Consider the following 27,955-nt stretch of genomic DNA (forward strand, 5'->3'; position numbering starts at 1 on the left):
TGCAGCATGTTAGCTCTATGTGATGTTTTTTGTATAATTTTATGAAATGCATGAAATAAACATCACGGAATAACTTTGTCATTAATTCTGAATTATTTCAAAGTTGCATACCATCCAGTTCATATTAATGTAATTTTCTGTGCTGAGTGTGCCATATTTCTCCTATTGGTCATTTTTGAACTAATTTTTTTTTTAATCAGAATCTCTTCCCCATAATCTGTTTAGGGTACTCCCCAACACATTTTGTCTACTAGTCCTCTCTACAGATTGCTCTGAACATGAGTATTTTAATTTGAAACACCTAGTATATTTATTTATTTTGTTTTATTTTTCAGCAAAATACTGCATTGCATTTTCTGCTTGAATATATACCTGGTGGAGATATGTTCATTCATTTAAAGAGGGTAAAAAAATTTAGGTAGGTTTCAGGTAACGAATTTGCTAAACTTTTGTATGATTTAATGTAGAATAACTATGTAGAAAGAAATACGAGCAGTTAAATCTGAAAAATGTTTTTCAAGTATTAACAACTAACTTTGAATGGATAGTGTAGGTTGCTTAGAGTTTGCAAATAGCACATAGCAGAAAGATTCAGAAGGATTTTTTGTGAAGTTTTTATTTGAGTCTGAGATTGGTCCAAATTCCAAGGGAGTGGAAAGAGGACAAAATTGTTCCACTTCCTAAAGGAAGTGATAAGATTAAGGCTTTGAATTATAGGCAATTCTGCTTGTCTACAGTTGTGGCCAAGGCATTAGAGAAGTTAGTGAGGACAAGGATTCAGAGCTGGGTTGACAGCAGCAGAATTCTCTTTGATGGACAGCATGAGTGTGCTAATGGAAAATCATGTTTTAGCAGTTATAACAAGATGATGAATACGTTGTATTCATCACCTTGTTATGGTTGTCAGCATGATAAGCTAGTAATCAAAGTGAAACAGAAGGTAGATTAATGCGTTGGATTGGAGATTGGCTGTCTAATAGGTATCAGCAGGTTGTGTATCTGAAGTGATATTCCAGAAGAGGAAGGTCACTAGCGGCATGTCAGGGATCTGTTTTGGGGCCATTGTTGTTTAATTTGTATGTATGACACTGGAAGAGGCTTAAATGGTGATATACATTGTTTGCAGATGATATAAATTTGGGGAAAGTTATTAGAAATAGAGCTGATGTTGTAGCCTTGCAAGAGGACTTTAACAGCTGTCTGAATGGATGAGTGTGTGGGAATGTCAGTTTAATGTAGCAAAGTGTAAAGTTTTAAAATTTGAGCAAAGATGGGATACAGAGCATAGGATTGGTAGGGATATCTTAGAGGAGGTGGAGGAGATGAAAGATCTTGTGATAAGGACTTAAAATTTTGGGAACATTTTGTAATTAAAATGAAAAGCCAAACGGCTAGTTTTCTGGCAACTTAATAGAAATTAAGCGGATAAAAATCCTATGTTGTTATATAGCCAGTAAATGAAACTCAAGATCGAGAACTACGATCTATATGAGTTTCAATGCCGAAAAACTATCGGCGAAGGGTTGAAACCGGTCTGAGTAGTGACCTCTCCTCATAATGTAATGACAGTATTACATCTCCTAGGAGCTGTGTTTTACATTATGAGAGAATATCAAGAATAGTGAGGGAGCTTGCTCCACCTTTGCTTCGAATTGCCTTCGCCGATAGTTTTTCGGCATTGAAACTCATATCGATCGTAGTTCTCGATCTTGAGTTTCATTTACTGGCTATATATAACAACATAGGATTTTTATCCGCTTAATTTTGGGAACATTTTACTAAATTTGTGAGGACAGCAGCAGATTATGGCAATGATATGTAGAAGTAAGGATCTTATGATTCCATTGTACAAGGCTTTGATCAGGCCACTTATAGATTACTGTGCACAGATTTGGTCACCTAGTTTTCAAATGGATGTTGAGTTGTTGGAGTCGGTTCACAGACAATCAAGTGTCTTGAGCAGTGTAGTGTGCAGAGTCTAGTGAAGGAGGAAGGTGGACATGATCAAGACATATAAGTTGGTAAAGGGTAATTACCAGATTAATGTGAATGAGATTTATCATAGAATGTCTGGAGAGATGGGGGAGAACAAGTGGACATTGCAGGAAGCTGTATAAGGAGGGTATGAGCAAGAGGATGAGGAGAGATTTTTTGCATGGAGAGTGGTGGGTGATCGGAAAGTATTGCCTGAAAGTGAGTTGAGTTCAGAGACAGTGAATATATTTAAGTCAGGGTATGATGAGCTGCACATGTGAAAGTGGGACCTCCCATGAAGAGTCTATTTACTCTATAGAAGTTTAACGATGATAATAATTTTTATTGATTTCCTATTTTCATTTCTAGTATTATTATTTTAACAAGTATTATGATGTAGTTTGCTGTATTTTGTAAATTGTATTGCTCAGAGAAACTAGAGTTGCTAAGTTGAGGGATGGTCTTGTGTATGGACTTCACTTTGGTAAAAGGCATAAGATGTTACATAGCAAAGTGGAGACTGAGGAGAATGATAATGTGTGTACGATAATAGGAATGCTAGCAATGTATTGCTTTCATAGTGAAGAGTTTATGTAGACACAAACTCACATGTTGGAGTAATTACTTTACTTATAATTAAGAAAATAATCCTCAATGTTTTGAGCTCTATATCAAGGTCATCATCAGGAAAACATGCATATTTACAGAACACAAGCTACATTACACTACATAAAACTAAGTTAAATCTAAATGGTTTGTTAATCATTTACCCTGGCCTGACCTCTGGCATAAAAATTATAATTTAAAAAATAATAATAGATAAAATATATATAAAAATATAAATTAACAAAATAAAATATAATTTTTATACATATCATTATACTAATATACAGATAATAAAAAAAACCTAAATAAATAAAAATGAAGTTTTAGTGGAACTGTGTTAAACACATCTCTAATGTAATCTTATATTAGGGTTACATTATGTTCTATATGTATGTGTTTTCCTGATGATGACCTTAATAGAGGTTGAAACTTCGAGGATTATTTTCTTAATTATAAGTAATTACTCCAACATGTGTTTATGTCTCCATAAATTCTTCACTATGAATGCTGACCACCATGTAGCCTTAAAAGAAAGAATGTATTGTTTCTTTTAATGTTGCACGGTGATCAGCATTCATTTTGGAAATTATGGACTTTACAACTATGTTATAAATAACTATTTTAATTTCCAGACGTTTTGACCTTCATATTAAGGTCATCATCTGAAGTATGTACAAATATACAAGGACAAGCTGAGTTACATTTCACACAGTAAGCTAAAGAAACAATGATTTGATCACCGGTTATTCTACTGGCATGACCTCTAGTGAAAAAAAAATACAGATAAAATTAAAAATTAATTAAATATTTAGAAACTACATCAAAGCTAAATTCTATTTAAGATAACATGAGAGAAACATTCTTTCATATAGATAGTTTTCTTTTGTCATGTTAAAAATAGGACATGTTACTGTAACAATGATGTCCTATTTTTAACATGACAATTGTTATATTAGATTTAAGATTCTGGAATATCTACAGTCCTGTTTATAATTAGCTCTTAGGAAGAAAGGTTCCATGGGTAGAATATGTGCCTTCTACATGCTTGGGATTTTTAGACCATCATTATTGTTCAGATTGGGGTTGATAAGAATCTCACAGGCTTTCTTAAATTTGCATTCATACCATGTTTTGATGTGATGTAAACAACTTGTGCTTTTCCAGTCAATTCTGTGTAAAGTGTTCAGGGCATGATCAGAAAAGCCAGCTTCACCATAGTTATTGTATTTAATGTGTCGTTTATGTTCCTTTTGTCTGATAGGAATTATGTATAGGGGAAACAGGACACACAAATCCTATCAGACAAAAGGAACATAAACGACACATTTAATATAATAACTATGGTGAAGTCATTATATTTAATGTGTCTGGCCTTTCTGATCATGCCCTGAACACTTTAAGTATAGCTTGATATAATGCCCCTTGACCCCATATAACTGTAGCATTTTGAATAGCTTCTCTCTTGGCACCTTGTCATATGCCTTTTCCAGATCTACAAAATTTAAATACACATCTTTGTTATATTTTATTATTATTATATGTCACCTCCAGGAAGTCCAAAGACTCATTGAGGGAGGGCATCTGCCCTGCAACTCTGTCTCCGCCACTCACAATCCACCAACTGACTGCAACTACACCAACGGCATCTCTCACCGACCACCACCACTAGTATTTCCACAGACAATCACAAACGTCCATGCCCACAGCGGGATTCGAACCCGCAGCCTTTTGACTGGGAGCGGATACACTAACCACTTGGCCAGCCAGGCTGGCCATGATTCCCATAATTTCTCAACTGTATGTCATAAAGTGAAAATCTGATCCTGACAGCCTCTATTTGGCCTGAATCCAGCTTGTTCTTCACCAAGCTTCTTCCACAATCCTTCTCAACCGTTTCTCAAATATACTTGCATATATCTTACCAGGAACACTCAGTAATGAAATGCCTCTGTAATTCTCACATTCAGTTTTATTTCCCTTTTTATATATGGTAGTATGAGAGCTCTACTCCAATCATCTGGAATTTGTCCCTCTGTCCAGGTTTCTGAACTATGCAATGCATTCACTGTAAGACTTTTTTACCTCCATACTTGAGCATTTCTGGTCGAATATCATCTACTCCTGTGGCCTTTCCACTTTCAGGCTTTTGATGGCTTTTTCTACTTCAAGTATGGATATGTAGTCCTGACTGCATGCCTGGTCAGTGTTTTTTACCACTGTGCTGTCATCGCTGCTTGTTTCATTTAGCAATTTTTTGAAGTAATTACTCCATACTTCAAGGATATCTTTTTCTCCTGTTTTGATGTTACCTTTATCATCTCTAATTCCTTTTACAGCATCTTTCCTCCATTTCTTAGCTTCTTCAACAACCTCCAGAATATCTTGCCACCTTCTTGATATTTATTTTCTATGTTCTTGCCAAAGTCCTCCCATGACTTTTGTTTAGCCAGTTTTACAGTTTTTAGCTTTCTTGCATTTGTCTCTATATTCTCTAAGAGCACTAGCTGACTTATTTGCCAGGAACTTTTGATATGCTTTCTTCTTTTCCTTCACTGCCTCTTTAACTTCCTGTGTCCACCATGGAGTTCTGATTTTTCTATCCTTGCAGGCAAGCTTACTACATGCCTCTCTGGCTGAATCAGTCAGGATTTTCTTCAAGGCTTGCCACTGAATCTCTAAAGTTTGGTTCCTGTTCTCAAACTCTTTCATTTTTTCTTGAATAAAGTTTGTGTATTTTAGTCTGTAGTTCACATCTGAAAGCCTGCTCAACTTTTATTCGCTTTAAATCTTTCTTGTATCTTGTATCACTTCCAATTTCAAATCTTCTGTACACTCTGGTGTCCTGCACCAGTGGGAAAACATCACTGTCTACAATAACATAGTCAATGAGACTTTTCTTATTCCTTGCCTCTTCTCTCCATGTGAATTTATGCACATTTTTATGTTGGAACATTGTGTTAGTAATAACTAGTTCATATCCTGAGCAGAAATCTAACAGGTATTTGCCATTATTATTAGCTTTGCTCTTTTCTCCAAATTTTCCCAAAATATTTTTGTATGTCTGACAATCATTTCCTTCTCTGCTATTTAGATCCCCAACAAGGACCAACTTTTTCTTTTTCATTGTGTCAGTTGCTTTCTCTAAAGCCTTAAAAAATTCCTCCATTCTACCTTAGTAGAACCTTCTGTGAGATCATAGGCACAAATAAGTCTCATTGTCCAGTTCCCTATTCTCATATTTGTCCACATCACTCTACTTGAGACTGCTTGCATTCAAGAAGACTAGCCTCATATTTAGTGTTGAATACTATGGCTACTCCTTCTTTTCCTTGTTGTCATTGCCTGAATATAACATTTTATATTTATTGCTCAGAAAGATCTCACCAGTTTTTGTCTTTTTTGTTTCAGTCACCCTTATTATGTCGATCTGGTACTCATCCAATTCCTTAGCTAGCTCCATTTCTTTGCCATTCAGGCTTCTTATGTTGATAGTACTGATCTTGAACTCTGGTGATGTTGAGTCAGGGTAAGTTTTTGGATTTGTTCCAGTAGCTGACTTTTCGCTGTTTGCCCTGGTTCCCTGGCGAAAACAATGGGGGGCCCTTGTTTAACCGTGCGACACCCCAGCCGGCATGAAATTCTGTCATGTTGTACCATCATTTGAAATTTTGGTTTAAGCCAATAAGAATACAATTTGGTTGGCTAAATCCCAAATTGCCAGCCCATCCTCGTCCATTCAGTATCCAGGTAGATACTTAACAGGGTGCACCACGAGAAGGTGAGGATTGGACATTAGGTCAGAAGCCCTGGTCGGTTCTCTGCATTCCTTTGAAGGCTATGTGGAGGTCTCTTCTCAGTTATATAGCTTTGATCCTTAAGTACCCCAGATTATAAACATGTTGTGCACTAATCTCATGAGTGGGCTATGGTTTAGATAATTCAGAAACCCTGATCTAAGACCAGAATTGAACCATTTCAAGATACTTCAGATCTCCATTAAATAATAGTCTTGCATTGGATAGTGAAATTCATCTGTCTTCTAAAGACTTTCAAAACATGAATGCCTACCTTGGGACTCAAATCCAATTATCTGTTGGTTTGTGCTAATTTGGCACAAAATGGAGGTGAACAATATAGAATAAGTGTTGTGCTGCTAGGTTAGGGAATGTTGTGAGCCTGAGATGCAAATTAGTTTGCTTAAGGCTGAAACCTAGATAACTTGGTGGATATCTCCACATAGTCTTTAAGGAATTCATAGAACAGATGGGTGGGGCTTCTGACCTAACGTCCAGTCTTCACCCGGTATGTCCAGTTAAGAGGTACCCAATCGATGATGAACAAATGAAGTTGAGTGGGCAGTTCTGGGACTTAAGTAACCAAATGCAGAAGTATCAGCAGAAAAGAATTAGAAAAGTACCATGTGCACATAACTGGTGTTGCTGAAAAAACATAGACCAGAACAGATGAGTGCCTGCTAAATGATAAATATCAAATGTTATATCAAGTAGTAATAATCAGGGAAAGGAAGGAGTAGCAATAGCATTCCATACTAAACACACAAAAAAAAATTCTTGATGGGCAAGCAGTTTCAAATATAGTTATGTGGACAAACTTCAAAATTGGGAATTGGACATTAAAAAATTATTTACACCAATGGTCTTTCAGAAGGTTTTCTCTAATTTAGGAAAATTTTTCTAATAATTAGAGAGAAGGCAGCTGAAATAAAGAAAACAGAAAAATTGGCCTGTGTTTGAGATCTAAACAGCAAAGAAATGTATCTATTGTATCTAAGCAAAGAAATGTATCTAAGGCACATAAACATATTTTGGAAAAATTTGGAGAAAAATACAAAGCTAATTATAATGGTCAAGTAACCATTGGATTTCTGTTCTCTCTCTCTCTCTCTCTCTCTCCACCACCACCTCATTACCAAGAAACCCAGGTGGTAAACGATGCACAGTAGTTAAAGATGTAGGCATATCATAGCCTTATAAATAGGGATAACTATTCCTATTTCTACTTGTCAGTGTGTTCTGCATCTAAGTAATAATTTGAGTTGAGTAATTTGCCAACTTTTACTATATATATCCTCTGAACTTAATTCTTCATCTATCACCATCATCCCCAAACTCTAGTTGTTTTTGTTAAGTCCTGCTATCAGTGTAATACACAGTATGTAGTGGTTTTATCCCAAAGTGCATAACTACAAAAAATCAGAGACTGAATATTTAGATGGATAGACATTTAATGGATGTAAAACTTTTGCCTTAGTGTCAAAGGCATCTGCAGTACAGTTAAGTAATAGAACACAGTTAAAGTACAAGTAACACAAGAATTTTAAAAAGCAACATTCCAATTCAAGTAAGATAGCAACCATTCAATAAAATTCTTAACTTATTGATATGAATTAATAATTAATTAATATGAATAAATATATATAACAAAATGAGAAAGTATTAGAGGAGACACAATAATATTTTCCATACAGAGATAACAGAATGCCATCAGATCTGTTCATATTTGGATAATGTAGAAAGGTCTCACAACTTTCTTGTATAGATATTCCTTAAGGAATTTGTTCTTGTATAGGAGTTTGGTTTTCTCCCACAGGAGGTAGAGTTAGTAGAGATAGCATGTTCAGCTGAGCCAAATTGTTCAGGTTCTTGGTGCTGAATATAAGATTTATGTTCTTCATGATATACAGTAGCAGATCTACTGATTGTTCAAAATAAGACAAGTGACAAGAGTTAGGAATCTTATTACTTCAAGAGATGGATTACATCAAATCAACTTTTTTAACAACAACAAAAAGTTTCAGTGAGTCCTTTATTATCAAAGCATTTAACAATTTCAGGGTCTCTTTCTCCTCATTTCACCTTATGTCAAAGAAATGTCAGAACATTTTTCAAATCTGAGTCTTCTCAACATTATCATGTTCTTTTGTCCTTGCAGGAAAATATCAGCATTCCTTTCTTCATCTAAGGACAACCTTTCACCACTCAGCTTGGCAGGTTTCTACTACATTCCTTATTCTTGTGACTTGTTTTAGTTTGGTCAGTCAGATAGATCAACTGCTTTTTATCATTAAGAACATAAATCTAAGTGAACTCAGATTTGAAAGTGTTTGCAAGAGTATATCATCCAGGCAGTGATATTACAGGAATGAGGGAACCAATGGCTTATACGGAACTGAGGTGAGTGAAATGGAGGTGAATAGTAAATAGTAATAGGAGGTGAATAGTCTCACGTGAGGCAGCAAAGGAACTGTCAGTGCCCTTGACCATATTGTTTAATTTAAGTCTCAGCTCTGGGTTAGTCCTGTAAAGAGGGGGGGGGGGATATTTCCATTGCATAAAGGAACCAATCAGCATATCAAGAGTCATTGTCAATATATTGAAGAAGTTGGTCAAGAGCAAAATACAGGAATGGATATATGAAAATGGGATGCTGTATGGAGGGGCAGCATAGTTTTGTGAAGGTAGATCATGCCTCAGTTACATGCTCACGTTTTATAATACAGTGACGGCTGAGTTAGATAATGGTAATGGGTTTACAGTGATACTGCTGGATTTTGCTAAGGCCTTTGACAGGATACCACATGGAATTCTAATCAGCAAACTGCAACACATGGGAATGGATATAGGGTTGGTGAGATGGGAGGGTGGTTGCTGAAGAGATATCAGAGAGTACTTTATTCAAGAGTAGAGTCCAAAAGAAGGCCTGTGACTAGTGGTGTGCTGCAGGGTTCTGTTCTTGGACCACTGCTGTTTAATTTGTTCATTAATGAGAATGCGATGGCCAGCATATGTCGCAACCATGGGAAATTATTTTTCCCTCAACAATTTGCCTGAGCAATTAGATTGTGGTCCTTGGGCTTTGTGAGCTGTCGCTCCGTCCTTTTGGAACCACATGTCACGTTTATCTTGAACTGCTGGGAGTAAGAAATTTTAGATTATTTTAGAATCGAAAAAGTAAGGTCCAATCACTTCTTCTGACATCACCCTACACCAGAGCGTATACTTAAGAGGGGGGGGGGTGCAATTCCCTTTGGTGAATTGCCCTAGGATTTTCCAAATCCTGCAGTTTTGTTTGTTAATGAAGCTATTTAAATGAAAATGTGTTTCATCAGACATTATTAGCTTGTAGACAAATTCGGGATCTCTCCTTGCAAATTCTTGAAATCTAACTGCATATTGAAATCTGTGGGCATAATGTGGTGGCTTCAGCTGTTGCAGTAACTGGATTTTATACGGAAACAGGTTTAAGGTTTTCAGAATACGCCAGAGTGACATCCGAGAGACTGCAACCTGTCGAGACCGCCTTCAAATTGATGTGCTCTGGTCTTCTGCAACACTCTCCCTTACATGCTCATCTGTGGTTTCGTTCCTAACTGAGCATGGTCTGCCTGTTCGTGGAAGGTTTCTTACTGAACTCTGTTCCGCAAAATGATCAATCAAACGTCTAATCATTGATTCAGTTGGAGAATCTCTCACCCCATAATGGCAACGATATGCTCATTGTGTCAGAATTATCGATCCTTGGTTTTGATAGGAAAATTTCACAATTTGTGTTTGCTTTTCCATTATGAATTTTTCCATGGTTAATCTCCAAGATCGTCTTTATAAAATCTGTAAAGAAAAATTAAAAAATAAAAATAAATTAAAAAAGTTATTAAAACTTCAGACCCCTTCTCATTGTATTGGAATTATTGATCCTTGGTTTTGATAGTAAAATTTCACAATTTGTGTTCACTGGTTCTGGCGTGAATTTTTCCATGGTTATCCAAGATCTTCTTTATAAAATCTGTAAAGAAAAATAAAAAAAAATTAAAAAAGTTATTAAAACTGCAGATCCCTTTGTGACTGTTGGCCCATCCTGTATGATAGATACTGTGTGAATGCTGAATGCTTGACATGATGTTTTAGGGCCTTCTTCGATGAGTCTAAGGACTCCTTGGAGTTGCCATAATAATAATAATAATAATAATCTTATATCTAGTAGGAACTTGAGCATCCAAACATACATAGTAGTACATGTTTAGTTATCTTGATTTCTTTGGAATTAGGAAGTGGCAGAGAGTATTCAGAATTGAGGGACCAAGATAATTTGACAGATCTCTGGAGTGTTCTCTATGTGGATTCATTTGAGATATGTGGTTACAAAATTTAGGCAGTAAACAACAGAAAGGAAGGGACATGTCAAAAACATGTTACTAAATTGATTTTATAAGACTGATGCAGAAAACGTTTTTCAGTACATGACATATATATAGAGAAAAAGTGGAACCCCTGGAACATTGCCAACTTGGTTGGCTGAATGGTTAGCATATTCACGCTCCAGCAAAAACACTGTGGGTTCGAATACCACCTTGGGAATGGATGTTTGTGATTGTCTGTGAAAAGACTAGTGGTGGTGGTGGTGGTGGTGGGCAGTAGATTGCGTTGGTGTAGATGATGCAGTTCGCTGTAGTTGGTGGAATGAGTGGGGAGAGTTGTAGAGTAGACGCCCTCCCTCGATGAATCTTTGGACTCCTTGGAGGTGTCACGTAATAATAATAATAATAATAATAATAATTTATAAGTATGTGGATAGGAAGGGTATAAAAACTAGATTATGCTTTTAGAATAGTGAATAGATTGCCAACAGCTGTCATGAGTGACTATATTAGTGAATAAATTTATGGAGAGGTATGCTGGATATTGTGTGAATAACTGTTAGTCTAGGCCTCCTGTGATGACTTTTTTTGGCTCTGTGGAGAATTCCCTTATAATAATAATTTTTATCTGCTCAGAATTAAAGCGATCAGTTATGTTTCATATCTTCTTTATACTAACCCGAACAAGTGTTAAGATATCAAGAAAATAACAATCAGTAAGACTTCTGTTTTTTCCTTGTATGTTTCCTTTGTTGCGAATGTATGCACATCTTTATGTTGGAACATGGTGTTACTAATGACTATTTCATATCCTGAACAGAAACACATCAGGTATTTACAATTATTAATTGCTTTATTCTTTTTCCCAAGTTTTCTCCAGTTTTTATTTTTATTATTTTCGTTATGTAAGTTGCTCTGTCTGATGATTTGAAAAATTCCTCTATATGGCTATAGCTACTGTTTCCTTTCCTGATTACTACTGCCTGAACATAGCATCTTATAGTTATTATTTAGTGGTATCTCAGCCTGTTTTTGTTGTCTTCATTTCGGTAACATTGATTATTTCACATTGGTACCACTCTAATTCTTCTGTTGGTACCACTCTAATTCTTCTGTTGGTTCCACTTTTTTTGTTGTGGATACTTCTTACATTGATAGTTCCTGCCTTCATTTCTGCAAATATTTTGTTCCAGTAACTGACTTCACATTTTTAAAATTTTGCCAAACCCTAAATAGGAACTGTTCAAAACATATTTTTGCAACTTTGTATATGTCCCCAATTTCCAGTTTTTAGAAATAACAAGGAGATAGGCTATACTGTTTTTTTCATGCCATTCCCCCTGTCCCCCCTACACAGGCACCTCCATGGAGTGGGATACCCAGACTATTGTACCTCTTCTTGAAACCATTAACAGACTAAGTACTCGCAATTGATTCAGACAATCCATTCCATTCAATCACCACTCTCCAAGCAAAAAATCTAGTCCTCACACCTTTGGCCACCAAGACTCTTACCCACCTTCCAGGAATGACCTCTTGTTCAGCCATTTAGTTCAGTGCTGAAATGTTTCCCCTACATCAATACTATAAAATTCTTTAAGTGTTACTTAAATGTTTCTATCATATCATTCCCCCCCCCCAGTTTTTTGCTAAAGTAGCCAGGGGGTGAGCCACCCTGGCTACTTTAGCAATGTGCCCTCTAAACTTCATCTATCTACTGCTACCACTCCCAAAACTCTGGCTTCATCAATTTCCTGGAGTACAGTTCCCTCAATGTGTACACAGCTTGTAATCATTATATCCCAAAATGCATAACTTTTCACTTTTTTCACATTAAATTGACATCCATTATGTTTTGCCCATACTGTCAACCTATTTAAATCATCATGCAAACTTTCTTCATGACCCTGATTAACTATTACCTTACCCAACTATGTCTCATCAGCAAATGACTAAATATCTGTCTTCAAATTATTTCCTCTATTATTTATGCACAAATTAAACAGAAGTAATTAAGCACAAAGCACTTTGCACATTACTAGTCACCTGCCTTTTCCTGGATTTTTCTCCTCCATATACCACTTTTTGTCTGTCCATCAGCAACCCTACCATCGCCATTTGTTGCAGTTTTCATTCCATATGATATCTATTATTATTATTATTATTATTATTATTATTATTCAGGCCTCCATGGAGTCAAAAGACTCATCGTTGGAGGTCCTTCCTAAAAAACACAAAGTATCAAGACTCATCGAGGGGAGGTCTCCCCCCCCCTGAGAAACACAGTCTATCATACCACTCGTTAAACTCATTGACTGTTCTTGCTCTCACCACTCCATCAGGCAATGCATTCCATGGTTCAACCACCCACCATGCAGTGTATCCTCTCAAATGCCTTTGAAAATCCAGCAGTATCATTGTGTAGCCATTTCTTTTATCTAACTTTGCTGTCAATCTATTATAAAAAAAGTTAGTAGATTACTTTTTTCACAAAACCATATTGCTCCATATAGAGTATCATATTCTTATCCACTCATTCTCGAATTCTCTTTTTGACCAACTTTTCCAGTACTTTTACTACCACTCCTGAGATACTGATTGGTCTATAATTTGCTACCACAGACTTAGATCCTCCTTTATTATTATTATTATTATTCAGGCCTTCATGGAGTCAAAAGACTCATCGCGGGAGGTCCTTCCTAGGAAACACAAGTCTATCAAGCCTCATCGTGGGAGGTCCCTCCTAGGAAACACAAAGTCTATCATACCACTTCTTAAACTCATTGACTGTTTTCGCTCTCACCACTCTATCAGGCAATGCATTCCACGGTTCAACCATCTTCCATGCAAAGAAACCACTCCTCACCCTCTTGCTCACAGTTTCCTTTCGTAACTTCCAGGGATAGATCCTTATCATCACTCCTTCCCGCTGTTCAACCAAGCGAAAGAACTCCCCAGTGTCAACCTAACCACCTCTCAACAGTTTAAAAGTCTCAATCATATCACCTCTCCTTCTATCCACCAAACTCTGCAGTCCACGTTCCCTCAGCCGATCCTCATAACTATCATTGTACAGTCCTGAAACCAACTTTATTATCTGCCTTTGAACCCTTTCCACAGTTAATTTATTCCCTTCAAATCCTGGAGACCAAATCTGAGAACAATAGTCCAAGTGTGGTCTGATCAGGGGCTTATACAACGGAATGATAACTGTTTTATCTCTGCAGGTTAGCGTCCTTCTCATTATTGCAGCAATCCTCTGTGTTTCTTTCACCACCTTTGCAATATGTCCCCTAAATTTCAGGTTTCTATCAATCATCAACCCCAGATCTCTTGTCTCCCCTACTTCCTCCAGTACAACTCCTCCCATAGAGTATGCAATGTCCCATCGATGTTTTCCAAACCTCAAGACCTTACATTTTGCTGCATTAAAACAACGCAACTCCACATTCATTTGCCCATCTATCTAGCTTATTTAGATCCTCTTGCAGGGCTGCCGCATCTGCACTATTACTAATAATCATTCCCAGCTTCGCATCACCCGCAAACAACTAAATATCCCATTGCAATCCACTGACAATGTCATTGATATAAAGGTTAAACAATATAAGTACCAGTACTGAGCCCTGTGGGACTCCACTTGTAACCCTCTGCTTTCTTGAAACTGCCCCACCATACACAACTCTCTGATACCTATCGGACAGCCAATCCTGAATCCAGTTGGCCAATATGACATCCAGATCCATGTAATGCAACTTAAATATCAGCTTATCATGTGGCACCCTGTCAAATGCCTTCACTAAGTCTAAAAAATGGCAGTATATGCCTTTCCCTCAACTAATGCTCTTGTAACTTTATCATAAAAGCCTAGCACAAAAGGCGTAGCATATCCATGTTGAATCTCGACTTCATGACTTTCTCCAAGATCTTACTAACTACTGATGACACACAAACTGGCCTATAATTAGACACTTCCAGTCTGCTACCGCCCTTATGCAATGGCACTATTTTACCTTCCTTCCCACAGCCAGACTTTCATTGAAAAGCTAGGTCAAAGGCACTGTCAGTTCCCTAGCACATTCTCTCTAAACTCGTGGTGAAATACCATCCAGTCCCACAGCTTTACTGACATCCAGAGTACTCAGTATTTGAAACACACTCTCCTCCTGTACCTCTAAACCTTGAACCTGCGCTATCCCTCTAGCATTAAAACTGACTCCTCCAGGATGAAATACTCCAATAAAATGTTCATTGAACAATTCACTATGTCCTCTGCATCAGTCACTCTATTCCCATTTTTATAATTTTATAATTTTCCAGAAGGATAGAAAAATGTGAAAAGAGGAGGAGAATGCTGTTAATGATGAATTATGAGGAATTATGTCCACAAAGTATGGAAGTTGATAATGCATGCACAGATTTTGAATCTGTGTGGTGTGGAAATTAACAGACTAGTATATCTGATATGATGCTGTTATAGGCCAGAGAATGTAGAAAATACTGATTGTGAAATGTTTAGGCAAATTGGTTGGACATGTAAAAAGAAGGTGATCCTGATGGGAGACTCTAATTATAGGAATATAGAATGGAAGGAGAAGATAATGTATGGGTACAAGGAGAGCGAGTTTGTGGAATTTCTGAGAAATAAGTATCTTTAGCAGTATGTGATTGAAGCAACTAGAGGCTTCAATGTTTTGAATTTGGTGATAACTTCACAAGATGCAGTTGTTAATGAGGTGTTGATACTGCTGCAGTTGGTGGGAGTGATCATGAGGTACTTGTTTAGGAAGAAACAAGAAAAGGTTACTGCTAAAAATGAATATATGTGGAAGTATAAATTGGGTAATTTGTAGGAAGATCTGTAATCAGTTGGCATCAGTATGTTGGGTAGATGAGCTGAATAGAAAATTATTATTATTATTATTATTATTATTACCACGGGCTACTCCAGGAGTCCTTAGACTCATTGAGGGAAGCCCTAAACATCATGTTCACACAGCTGTTCAACATTCTCACAGTATCTATCATACCTTGCCTTGAACTCGCTCACTGTCATAGCACCCACAACAGACTCTGGCAGCTTATTCCACTCATTTACCACTCTAAAAGTAAAGAACCCAGCTCTAACACCCCTGCTAACCACGCTCTTGCCCAGCTTCCATGGGTGTCCCCTAGTTCTCCCACCACCAGTCCTGATCTCAAAAATATCCTCTGAATTAATCCTATAGAATCCTTTTAACAATTTGAATGTCTCAATCATATCTCCCCTTTTCCGCCTATCAACTAGTTTCTGCAACCCACAGATCTTCAACCTGTTCTCATATGGTTCATTCCATAGACCTGCTATCATCTTAGTCACTCACCTCTGGATCCTCTCAACCTCCTCCCCATCAAGAAGGAACCGAGGTGACCAAATCTGGGCACAAAATATGTTGATAGTGTATGGAAATTCACAAGGTAGTATCTGTTACACACTACTTATAATTTAATATAATTTAATTAAGAATATTTAATTTAATTAATGATTCAGTTATAATAATTCATATAATTTATAATTTAATAATTTATTTATTTTATTTAAGAATCTTTTATATTTTATAATTTTTTTATTGGCATATGCTTATTCTCTGCAGTGAATCGCACACAAGGTTTTACATTAGTCAGGTAGTTCTGGCACTTGAATATCTACATAGTCTGGATATTATATATAGAGATATCAAACCAGAAAATATTATGCTTGATTCACAAGGCTATATAAAGGTATTATTCTTTATTTTATTTTTTACCTTTTTTGTGTACTAGTATTTCTTTGTTTTAAATACTTTTAATATAAATCTTTTAATAATTCATTTTGTTTTTGATTCATTGCTATACAGTGATCAGCATTCATAATAGCAAAATTATGAAGACAGCTACTATGTTAAGGTATTTTAATATTGATAATTTAATATTGAAATAAACTATTGTATATTGAAATAAACTTGACATATCAGCCTTCATGTTAAGGGTACATCATGTGGAGTAACACTCACACACGCACACAAGATTCATTACAATTTTATAATATGTAATGTAGCTTCTACAGTATACTGTAGATAAGTAATATTTCCATATTTTAATTGATAATATTAGGTTAACTTATTGTAGTTTTTGTTTTAATCAGTATGCCATTTACTGAGTTATTCAGTTTGTAAGTAAATCTTGTATTATTTTTTTTTTTGTTTAAATACGATATTATCAGTATGGTGCCATTGCCTGGTTGAACAATGGTGGCAAAGACCATATTGTCAGCTGATTTGTGGGATTTTGTGCGGTGCAGTGTGTGTGAGATATATTTGTCATGAAAATTAAAGGATATGTAGAAGGAAATTGAAACTGGAGAGAGAGAGAGTATTAAATGTTTCAAAACTGAGTGCCTATTAGTGATGAGAACAGAGCAAACATTAGTAGAGTGGACAGTATTGATGGTAGGATGGAAAATGTTGGATTTAATGTCAAACATGCAACCAATGGAAATAGAAGGAACGAAATGGACATAGGTAAAGAAATAGCATGCTTGAATGTTATCCTTTAAAGGACAAAGTACAAAATTGAAAAATTGCAGAAGTGGCAAGAGATTAGCAGGACTGAGAAAAGGAAGAAGCAGGTGGTCTGAAGTAATAATAATAAAGCTGAGTGAACAAACAAGAAAAACAAGTTCAGGAGAAAATTATGTATGGAGACTCAATGATAAGGGGAGTTCTTAATGAAAGTGTAACAAAATTGTGTTTCCCCAATGCAAAAATTTTCATGATATTAGTTGCATCATCCAGATACAAAAAGGTGAGATGAAAGAACTAATTGTCTTATTTGACACAAATGATTTGAGAGGCAAGAAGTATTCTATGAGGAGGATGTAAAGGAGTTAGAAGAACCAAAACTGAAGAGTGACAAGGTGAAGATTGTAAGTCTCCTGCTATGCTGTTATAGAGGTGAACTGAGGAGAAGGGCATTGATACCAAATGAATCAATACATAAGTTGAGCAGAAGGAATGATGTAGGATTTGTGGATCTGTGGTCTGTGTTTGACAGAAAGAAGGATTTGTATAATGCTGATGGAATGCATCTAAATGGCAGAAGCAGGTGAGTTTGTGTGAGACAACCATGAGGCAAGTGAGTGTGAGAATGATCAAGAGTAGATTCTAATCTCTCCAGCAAAATTATTGAATAGGGTAGTCAATTCAGGAAGTAAAGGTGGGTGGGGGCCTAAAGGGATGCAGCAGTTTCTATATACTAATGCTGGAAACAAGAGGGAGGAGTTTTTGGCATTGGTTAGTCCAACTTCACTAAATGTTATAGGCATTAGTTAGATTTGGCCAATAGCAGAAGATATAGTTACAGGGATAGAATGTGAAGAGTTTAGTATTTACAGGGAAGATACTGTAGAGAAAATAGGATGGGAGGAGGAGGTACTGCTGATGATAATGGATGAATTGCAGCTCAAAATCATAGGAGATCGGCAGGAGGGTGTCTCTTCATTTGAAGCAGTCTGATGTGAGATCAGTGTTGGTAAGAAAAAATATGGAGTTGGTTGTTGCTATAGGCCAGGGGGTTCCCATGGATGATCTGGAAGACATGCATTGGAAAATTAATACAATGGTACAGGTCGAGTGATTATTATGGGGGCTTCAAGCATGGAGATATACACTGGAAGGAAGAAAGATCACATGGCAGGAAGGAAATGGAATTCATACATTTGCTGAGAGATAATTACTTGAGGCAGCATGTGACGGGGGGAATTAGTGGTGTCAGAGTACTGGATCTAGTAACAGGATGAGAAGAACTATCAATAACAAAGATGGCCACATTGCCTCTGATTGGCAAAAGTGATCATGCAGTCTTGACTTGGAAGATTGTAAAACATGAGGAATATTCTCTCAGGAATGGGTATATATGGATGTACAAGGCAGGTCACTATGACATGCTTAGGAGGAAGCTTAAATCTGTGCCATGGTATAAAACAATGCAAGGTAAGGATATTAGTAGTTCTTGGGAGAGTAAGGATCATCTAGAAGAAGCAGTATTAAATTGTAAACCTAAAGTAAGGAGGGTTAATCAGGTAAGAGTTAGATGGATGAGTAATATCTCAGATATTACTCATCTCATATTACTAGAATCTCAGTGTAAATACACCTGTGGGATTAGATGAGATATTAGCTCGTGTTTTATGAGAAGGTGAAGGGAACTGGCATTGCCTCTGCTTAGGCTCTTTGATTTAAACCTCAGCTCTGGCAGAGTTCCAAGGAAGTGGAAAGAGGGCAAAATAATACCCTTGCATAAGGGAGGTTCTAAGACTGCAGTAGCAAATTATAGACCAATCATTATCTCAGGCATGGTGTAAAAGTCATGGAACGATTGGTAAAAAAGAGAATTCAAGAATGGGTGGATAAAAATATGATACTGTATGAGGAGCAACATGGCTTTGTGATGGGTCAGTCATGCCTTAATAAATTACTAACTTTATATAATCGAGCATTAACAACTGAGTTGGATAAAGGACAAGGCATTTCACTGAATACCACATTGAACTCTGTTATGCAAATTAGAACAAATGGGGATGGATATGACACTGGTTATGTGGATACTGGACAGATATCAAAAAGTGGTATATGGAGGGTCAGAACCAAGGTTAACTCAGGTGAACTATGGTTTGTCGCAAGGTTCAGTGCTGGGACCACTACTGTTTAATTTGTACATAAATGATATAGGAAATAACCCGTAAAGAAATTATTATTATTATTATTAACATTTAACCTCAATGGAGTCAGAGACTCATCGTGGGAGGTAAACACTATTGTACACAATGCTCATCCAACCGTGCTTAAACTGATTCAATGTGTCTACGCCCACAACATACTCAAGCAATGCATTCCACCACCAACCACTCTCCATGCAAAGAACCTACTCCTCACTCCTCCTTATTCAGTTTCTAGCAATGACCTCTTGTCCTACCAATTCTCCCATTCTATGAAAAATCTCCTCCATGTTGACGCAGTAACAACCCCTGACTACCTTATATGTCTCAATCATATCCCCCCCCTCTTCCTCCTATTCCAACATATCCTCGTCACCATGGAAACCAGACAACCACATCTGTGCACAATAATCCTTATGAGGCCTGATTAAGGCGTTATACAGTGGCATCATAACCTCTCTATTTCTGCATGTCAGGGTCCTATGCATGATTGTCATTATCCGATGTGGTCCCCCCTGAATTTCAGGTCCTTGTCCACTATTTCTCCTAGATCTCTTACTTGACCTCTACTTCCATTAAAGTTTCTCCACCAAGTGTATACTTTGCATCCCATCGTTGCTTACCAAATCTCAAAACCTTACACTTTGCAACGTCAAAAACTGATAGTTCCACTTACCTGCCAAAAATTCAGTTGTTTGCTAATGATGCAAAATTAGGTAGAGTAATAGGTGTCATGTAATTGAATGGGTGTCAGTTTAATGTCAAGAAATGTACAGTTATGCATTTTGAGATAAATATATTACAAGCTATGTACCACATTGATGGAACTGTACTCCAGGAATTAAAGATAAAATAAATTATATTCTTGGTTTCATCCATTATCCAAGTGTAAGCAAACAAGTTTGCAGGTGAAGTCGCTTCAAGACGCATGTGAAGTCATTAGCCTCTATGTACAAATAGCCCAGTTGTGTACAAGTAACTTCACGTGCAAACTTTGCTTGCCTACACTTGGATAATGGATGAAACCAAGAATATAATTTCTTGGCATCTTTAATTTATACTATAACCAAATGAAAAATCATTCAACATGTACCCCAAGGAAATTGATGAAGCTAGATATTTAGCAGTGGTGGTAGTCAGAAGTTTCAAGTTTAGTGGACATATTGCTATAGTTGCTAAGGTAGCCCATAAGATTATTTTGTTGTTGAAGAACACATTAATAAGTAGAGATAAGGAAGTTGCTATTCCTCTTTATAATGCCTTGATATGTCCACATCTGGATTACTGTGCTCAGGTCTGGTCTCCTGGGTTTCTTGGGGATGAGGAAGTTGTGGAGAGTATTCAGAGGCAAACAACTAAGATGAGTGATCTGTGGAATGTTCCTTATGAGGATAGATTGAGGGTGTGTAGATTGCAGAAGTTGGTTGATAGGAGAAGAAGAGGGAATATGATATAAACATTTAAGTTGCTTAAAGGATTTTTATAGGATTGATGTAGGGGAAATGTTTCAGCACTTTGCTTGAAGCGCCAGCAATAGGTCATCTCTGGAAGTTGAATAAAGGTGTGGTTAGTAGGGATGTGAGATTTTTTGCTTGGAGAGTTGTGAAGTTGAAGGTTACCAGAGTTAGTTTAACAAACTAACCTTAACAAACAAAGAGTGAGTTCTTTGTTTGTTAATTGGTTCAAGGAGAGGTACGATAGATTCTGTGGATAGTTTGGGTCTTCTGTAGAGGTATAATAGATTCTGTGATGCGTCTTCGAACTCCATAGAGTTCGAAGACATACAATAATAATAATAATAATATCTATAATATATATGTACAAATTTCAAAATTAGACATCGAGACTTATTGTGAGCCTAGTCTGATGTAAGTTGTACTTGTTGTCGTTAGAAAGGATATGTAATACAAAGACAAATCTAGCTCTTGTTAGATACCAAAAAAGCAGAGTGGGTAGCAAGTCACAGGTATATAGAAATGGTTTGGAAAATTTTGGAGAAAAAGGACTGGGTTAATAATAATGACAATTACAGCAATAATTAGAACCAAAAATTCATTGAAGTAAGTGAATTTCATGAACAGAAATACGGCAAGTAAACTGCTACATCAAGCTTGCACACAGGTTCTTGTCCCAGGATATCTCATTTGTAACTTTTCCTCTTAAATTCCTGTTGTAACTCACTAAATTTATTAAGAGATTGAGTTTATACGCTCTTATAACCAAAATAAAAATCTTTAATTTACCCAGATATGAACGACACAGATATATACATCAAATTAATTACTATGCAAGCACTAGTGTATTTTCTTCAAATCACAACTAGGAAAACTATAACTACACAATTTCTTTACAATCACATAAACAACTAATATTGTCCTGCATGGACAAAACTCCCATAACCTTAGTCTCTTGCCTCCTACAGAACTTTTATTCTTTATTGAGTTCACACTGCAGAAAGACTAATGCGAAAAACTACTCTCTATATCAGCTCTTCCTAAACTGTGGGCCGCGGTCCCCTTGGGGGCCTTGAAATAAAGAAAAATTTTAAATGTTTTAAGACTAAGTAGATTTTTTTTTGTAATCTTAAAAGAAACATTTAATTTTTATTATTTATTATTTCTTTTTTGCTCTTTTTTATATTTTAATGGAAAAAAAAAATCACACATTGGTTGTTGGTTCACAAATTTTGCTTCTTGCATATTTTGGCACTTAATGAATATTAGTAAATATATGCTTATTCATATAAGTTTCATTTCAAAGCTATTGATAAGAAGCACAAAAAAATTACAAATGCAAAATCTTGAATATAAATTGTATTGAATATAAATACAATAAATATTATAATAATATATTTTCGATGGGGGCCGTGAAATATTTTAATTTTTCCTTGGCATCTATAAGTTTGGGAAACACCGTTCTATATGACAGCAACACAACAGTCAAATTCTTCTTGCATCTTGAAATCACAAAAACACTGAATATAACAGATCTTGTCTTCATCCAGTATTCTGTAACTTCACTTTCTATATGAAAGGAGCATCAAGCACCATTGAATAATGTCTAAGAACTCATCACTTTAAAATGAATTAACTTTCTATGCAAAAGTCTCAACATTCTTCTCGAAACCATATCAAGCCTCCATAGCTCAGTTGGTATAGGTGTATCCTTTAGTTGGAAAGACCTGGGTTCGATTCTGTCTGTGATGTGAGAAACCTTTATCTGGCTCTTTCGATGAAAGGTGAGTTTGATAAATTTAGTTTAATCTTTTATCCAAGTGTTAGCAAACAAAGTTTGCGCCCGCAAGGAGATGTGCTTTACATTATATGAGATACTGAGACAGGAGTGATCGGAACTTGCTCCACCTTTGCTATTAGTTGCTTCAGTCTTGAAGTATCTTCAGGTGCAAACTTTGTTTGCTAGCACTTGGATAAAGGATTAAACTAAATGTATTATAGTCTAACCAAGTGGAAAATAAACTTTCAACATCTTTCTCTGAATCCAGAGTAATTTAATAATAAGGTGGTACACCTATTGGCAACTCGTATAAGTAGAGATGACCTCTCCATTGCTTCTGCCTTGGTATCTCCATTTCTGGGCCTGGCTCCCACTGACGAGACCTCAATTAAGGTCGAAATTGGTCTGGGTAGTGGCCTTCCCTTAATGCATAGCATAATATATATATGCAAGGAGATGTGCTTTGCATTATGGGAGATACTGATACAGGATTGATGGGAGCTTGCTCCACCTTTGCTACGAATTGCCTCGATCTTGAAGTATCTTCAGGACCTTCAGTTGTTTGCTAACACGTGGATAAAGGATTAAACTTAATTTATTATAGTCTTACCAAGTGGAAAATAAACTTTCAAGAAAGGTGAGTTAGCCAGTCTCATATGCAGGTAGGGTTTTTTTTTCACCCAGAAACTCAGGTTTTTCGTCCCCCAGAACTGGCAAAACGGCCCCCCCCATGAACATACACACAGATTACAGTCAGGAATACTTTAGAAATGGGCCCTCTCAGCCATTAGGCCTGATTCGTCAGCTATGCCAGGCCCGGATAAAATAGGGGGGGGGGGGGAATTGAGATGGTGCCATACCTCTCCATAAAAGGGGCTCATAGCCATTGTATCATCATACAAAATAAAAAAAAAATAAATAAAAAAAAATTTAACACTTCAGAAAAACCTTTGCTTTCTATATGTAAGTGCCTAAAGAAATAACTAAAACAAGCCAACAGTTAGAAATGACATATCAGACTGAGAATCCTATATAAAACAAAATGTATTGAGCCCATTTCTGTATGAAATTGGAGATAAATCCTATATGAATTAATGACCCTAAAAATTTCAAAATTATCTCTTTATACAAGGATATTCTCTCTCTCCGTCTTCTATTTCTAACTTTGTTCTAATTTCTGTCCAGTCTTCATATATTAAAGATACAGATACTCCACATTTTTCTCCTGCTGTGTTACTTTGCTATTCCATGGACAGCTGAATGCCTAGCAACATTTGATAGCCTTCTTTTTGCTAACACATACTTGGAAATGCAACTGTGAAACTTTCTCTCAAGTCCACCATTATCTGTTGAAAAGCAGTAATGCTTTCCAGCATTGGGCTTGAAACAATGAAGTTCTTTCTTCACAGTTGATAAAAGTTTATTTAATTATAATTTTGTAATGAAACATCCAGAAATTATAACAGTTCTTCATTTCTCAATCTTTTATGCTCTTAGGTAAGGGCTTTTGCTTCCCTCGTAATTGACAACAATATATCTTGTAAACAACGTTTCTCTACATAAAAACAGCATAGACATTTCAACACTTATACTCATACAAGGTAACTCATACAAAATTACAATTAATACATAATATCTAATTTAAACAAATTTATTTTGCATCTAAGCAAGACTTCAGTAGCCAAAAAAAAAATCGTTGACTTAAACAACCAAGAACCTTTCACTGTGACAGATGGGAAAGGCATACACCCCCTACCTATGCATAGTCTCCAGAGACATTGACAATTCCCCCCCCCCCCCCACACACACCAATAAATAGATCTATCCTTGGCAGCTTTCTAAACAAATCACTCTTCTTTCTGGAGATTGGTTTATCTATTCCATTTATTAAAACTACTCCAATCCCTAGATGGAACCTTTGGAAAGCCAATTGGAAGAAGTTTGGGGAAAAAATTGATAAACCATCAATACCACAATGACTGTGCTGCCTCAAAACTACACCAGATTTGTCAAATTGGTAAAAACAGTGGCCATAGCAACCATCCCACGTGGTTTCTGGTCCCATTATACACCGGAACAAAGAGCCTAAAATAAGGCTCCTGGATGACAGTAGGAGGGAAAGAGAGAGAGAGAGATGCTATTAACCATGGAAGAATTCGACTTCTCTTAAGGGACCAGATTTTCTGACTTCTCTAATCAGAAAAGCTGGTCCCTACTGAGAAAACTTGGAGGAGCAGAACTTACAACAAAAAAAGTTCCAGAGGTGACTCCAGACCAAGTTGCATCCCATTTATTTTCAACATCTAAGATCAATCCAAAGATCCCCAGAAAGGACATACAAACTACACTGAGATACAACTTAATTTCAAGCCCTGAAACTTCCTGTAGACCAATCACAGCAGACAAAAATCCAGGAAGCCCTATCACATACCAAAAATGGCAAGGATGCTGGAGCTGATGGCCTCCTTCCTAAGTTCTTTATACACCTTGGCCAGTGTGGCTGTCAGTCCTGTTCTTTGTCATCATTTCTACTGGAGAGAAAAAAATACCAGCCCTCTTGCAAGAATCTAAGATAATTGCAGTTCCCAACCCAGGGAAAGACCCCCAGCTCCATTAAAAACCTTTGCCTGATTGCCCTTCTTTGCTGAACCTACAAGCTCCTGGAAAGAATCATGCTGAAAAGGATCTCCCTGCTCATTGAAATGGCTCTCCCTATATAGCAAACTGGCTTAGCCCTGGCAAAAACTGCTGTAATCAAGTCTTAGTTTTAACAATTCAAATTGAGGCTGGTTTCCAAAAGATATTAAAATCTGGAGCTGTCTTCATTGACTTGACATTGGCCTGTTATACTGTCTGGATCAGAGGCTTGCTCTCAAAGCTTAGTTAAATCATAAAATGCAAAACAACCTTAGACTTCCTAGAATCCATGCTCACAAACAGAAAAATTCGGGTCCATATTGGAGGAAGGAAAACAGACCCAAATTCCTTCAGAATGGCTCGCCCCAGGGCTCTGTTTTGGTTCCAAATCTTTTTTAACATCTATATCTTGGACATTCCTTCAATAAGATCAAGCAAATATATGTATGCAGATGACATGGTGATACTTCACCAATTGCCTTTTGACTCCCTGGAACATGCCTTGAACACAGATTTGGAGACTCTCAAGAAATATTTTGAGCACTTAAAGCCAAATCCTGCCAAAACAGCGTCTACACCTTTCCATCTTTACAACAAGCAGGCAAACTGCTAACTCAATCTAATTTTTTGTGTCAGCCCAGTCAAGCATGATCCTCATCTGCAATACCTGGGAGTGAATCAGGATAGAAGTCTGACCTACTAAATTCACATTCATAAAATAAAAAAACAAAATAAAAATGAGAAGCAACATCATCTCAGGACTAATTGGAACTAGCTGGGGTTGCAGAGCTGAGGTACTTAGGATCTTGGGCTTGGCCTTTGTTTACTCTGCTGCAGAGTACTGTGCATCAGTCTGGGAAAGAAGTGCTCTCACAAACATTATTCACTTTCAAATGAACATAACCATGCACACGATTAGTGGGACCTGAAATCCACTGCTCTGCCATGGCTACCAGTGCTTTCCAACATAGTCCCACCAAATATACGAAGAAGGTAGGCTGTACTAAAAAAAAAAAACTGGAGAAAATCGCAAATAACTCCCTAATGTTGTCAGTGTGTTGCTGAAGTATGATGATGATGAGTTGCGACGGAGAGCCAAAATCATGAATGGTATGCTAGTGGAGCTGTGTGAGGAGAAGGGAGTGGAGTTTGTGGATGTATGGCATGTGTTTAAGGGAAGAATGAAATTATATAGGTGTAATGGGTTGCATTTAAATGGCTTTAGAGTGAGTGTACTGAAGAAAGTGTTGTTGGATGAAAGTACGGTGTGTGTGTACAATGTGTGATGCGTGCAAGAGATCAGAAGAAAGAGATGAAGGGAAAAATCAGGACAGTGGTAACTGAAGAGACAGAAGTGCTTGGCAGTGGAAACAGTAGTTGTAGTTTGAGAGATGAAGAGAGAATGGGAATGCAAGAGAAACAGGGAAATGGGAAGAGCTTGGGTGGAGAGGGAGACATGGCATAGGGAGAGTGGATGTTGAAAGTGGCAGTGAATGTGTGTATGAAGATGGATTATATTGTGATGTGGGTGGGGAAGTTGAGACTAAGAAGATATATGTGGTGAGTAGTGATAAAGGTGATTGGGCAGGTGGGGAAATCACAACCATCGCTTGGATAGGACTGGCTATAGACCTAAAAATGAATTGCTGTGTTTGTTTACAAATGCCAGAAGTATCAGAAATAAGAGGGATGAAATGGTTTCAGTGATTGAGTTTATTCACCCCAAAATCATTGGAATAAGTGAAACGTGGTTGAATGAAGATGATATCATAACGCGAAAAGAAATGGAAGGATACAGTATTTTTCATGGGGATAGAAAGGGTAAGAAGGGGGCGAGGAGTGCTGCTGATGATAGCAGGAGAATTAAGTCCACACAAGGTAGACATGAAAGGGGGAAATAGTGGTAATGGTTATGAGGCAGTGAGAGGAAGGCATTTAGTTGGATGTTGCTATAGGGCCTGGGAATGTGGATGGTGTTGATGAAGAAATGTATAAACAACTTGCATTAGTGAACAAAGGAAGGGTAATTATTATGGGTGATTTTAATTACGGCGGTATAGATTCGAATTAAGAGATAGCATTCAGGAATAAGATAATGAATTTCTCGAGTTCTTGAGAGATACGTATCTCAGGCAGCACGTAAAGAAGGGCACATGAGGATCGAGAGTTCTAGATCTGATCATTTTATCAGAGGATGTAATTATGAGAGGGGTTTCACACTTTCCTACAGTTGGTGAAAGTCATCATGAAGTAATCACCTGTGTTGTGGCTAGTCATATGCAGACTTTTGTGAGGAAAAGATTATTATTATTATTATTTGACACCTCCAGGGAGTCCAAAGACTCATCGAGGGAGAGTGTGCCAACAGCATCGAACGATTGGCCCCCTTTCAACTACTAACCGTGCTCAAACTTACTTAACTGAGCCATTAGTAGCAGAGGCTCTACCAATCGACCAACAAAAAAGTCTACATTCAGGCAAATACAAATGTGAAATTTACAACAAGCATCAGACAGAAGATTAGTCATATTTTAACATTTAGGTTTTTGATCCAGTTGATCGCCTCTGGGGATAGGTCAAAGATGTCCTTAAAGTCACCTGGATATGCTGTCAGC

General features: G+C 37.0%; 1 protein-coding gene across 1 annotated transcript in view; it reads left to right on the forward strand.

Annotated features, from left to right (window-relative positions):
- LOC150108532 (cAMP-dependent protein kinase catalytic subunit beta-like) overlaps positions 1-27,955 on the forward strand; it is a 197,156-nt gene that overhangs the window by 76,976 nt on the left and 92,225 nt on the right. Inside the window, exons 4-5 of the mRNA XM_090390481.1 lie at positions 336-418; positions 16,369-16,495. Coding sequence (XP_090246607.1) covers positions 336-418; positions 16,369-16,495 — 210 coding nt within the window. The remainder of the gene's footprint in view (positions 1-335; positions 419-16,368; positions 16,496-27,955) is intronic.

This window comes from Typopeltis vanoorti, chromosome 3 (genome assembly GCF_054136105.1).
Source record: "Typopeltis vanoorti isolate ZY-2024b chromosome 3, IOZ_Tvanoo_1.0, whole genome shotgun sequence".
In the NCBI taxonomy this organism is placed as follows: Eukaryota; Metazoa; Arthropoda; class Arachnida; order Uropygi; family Thelyphonidae; genus Typopeltis; species Typopeltis vanoorti.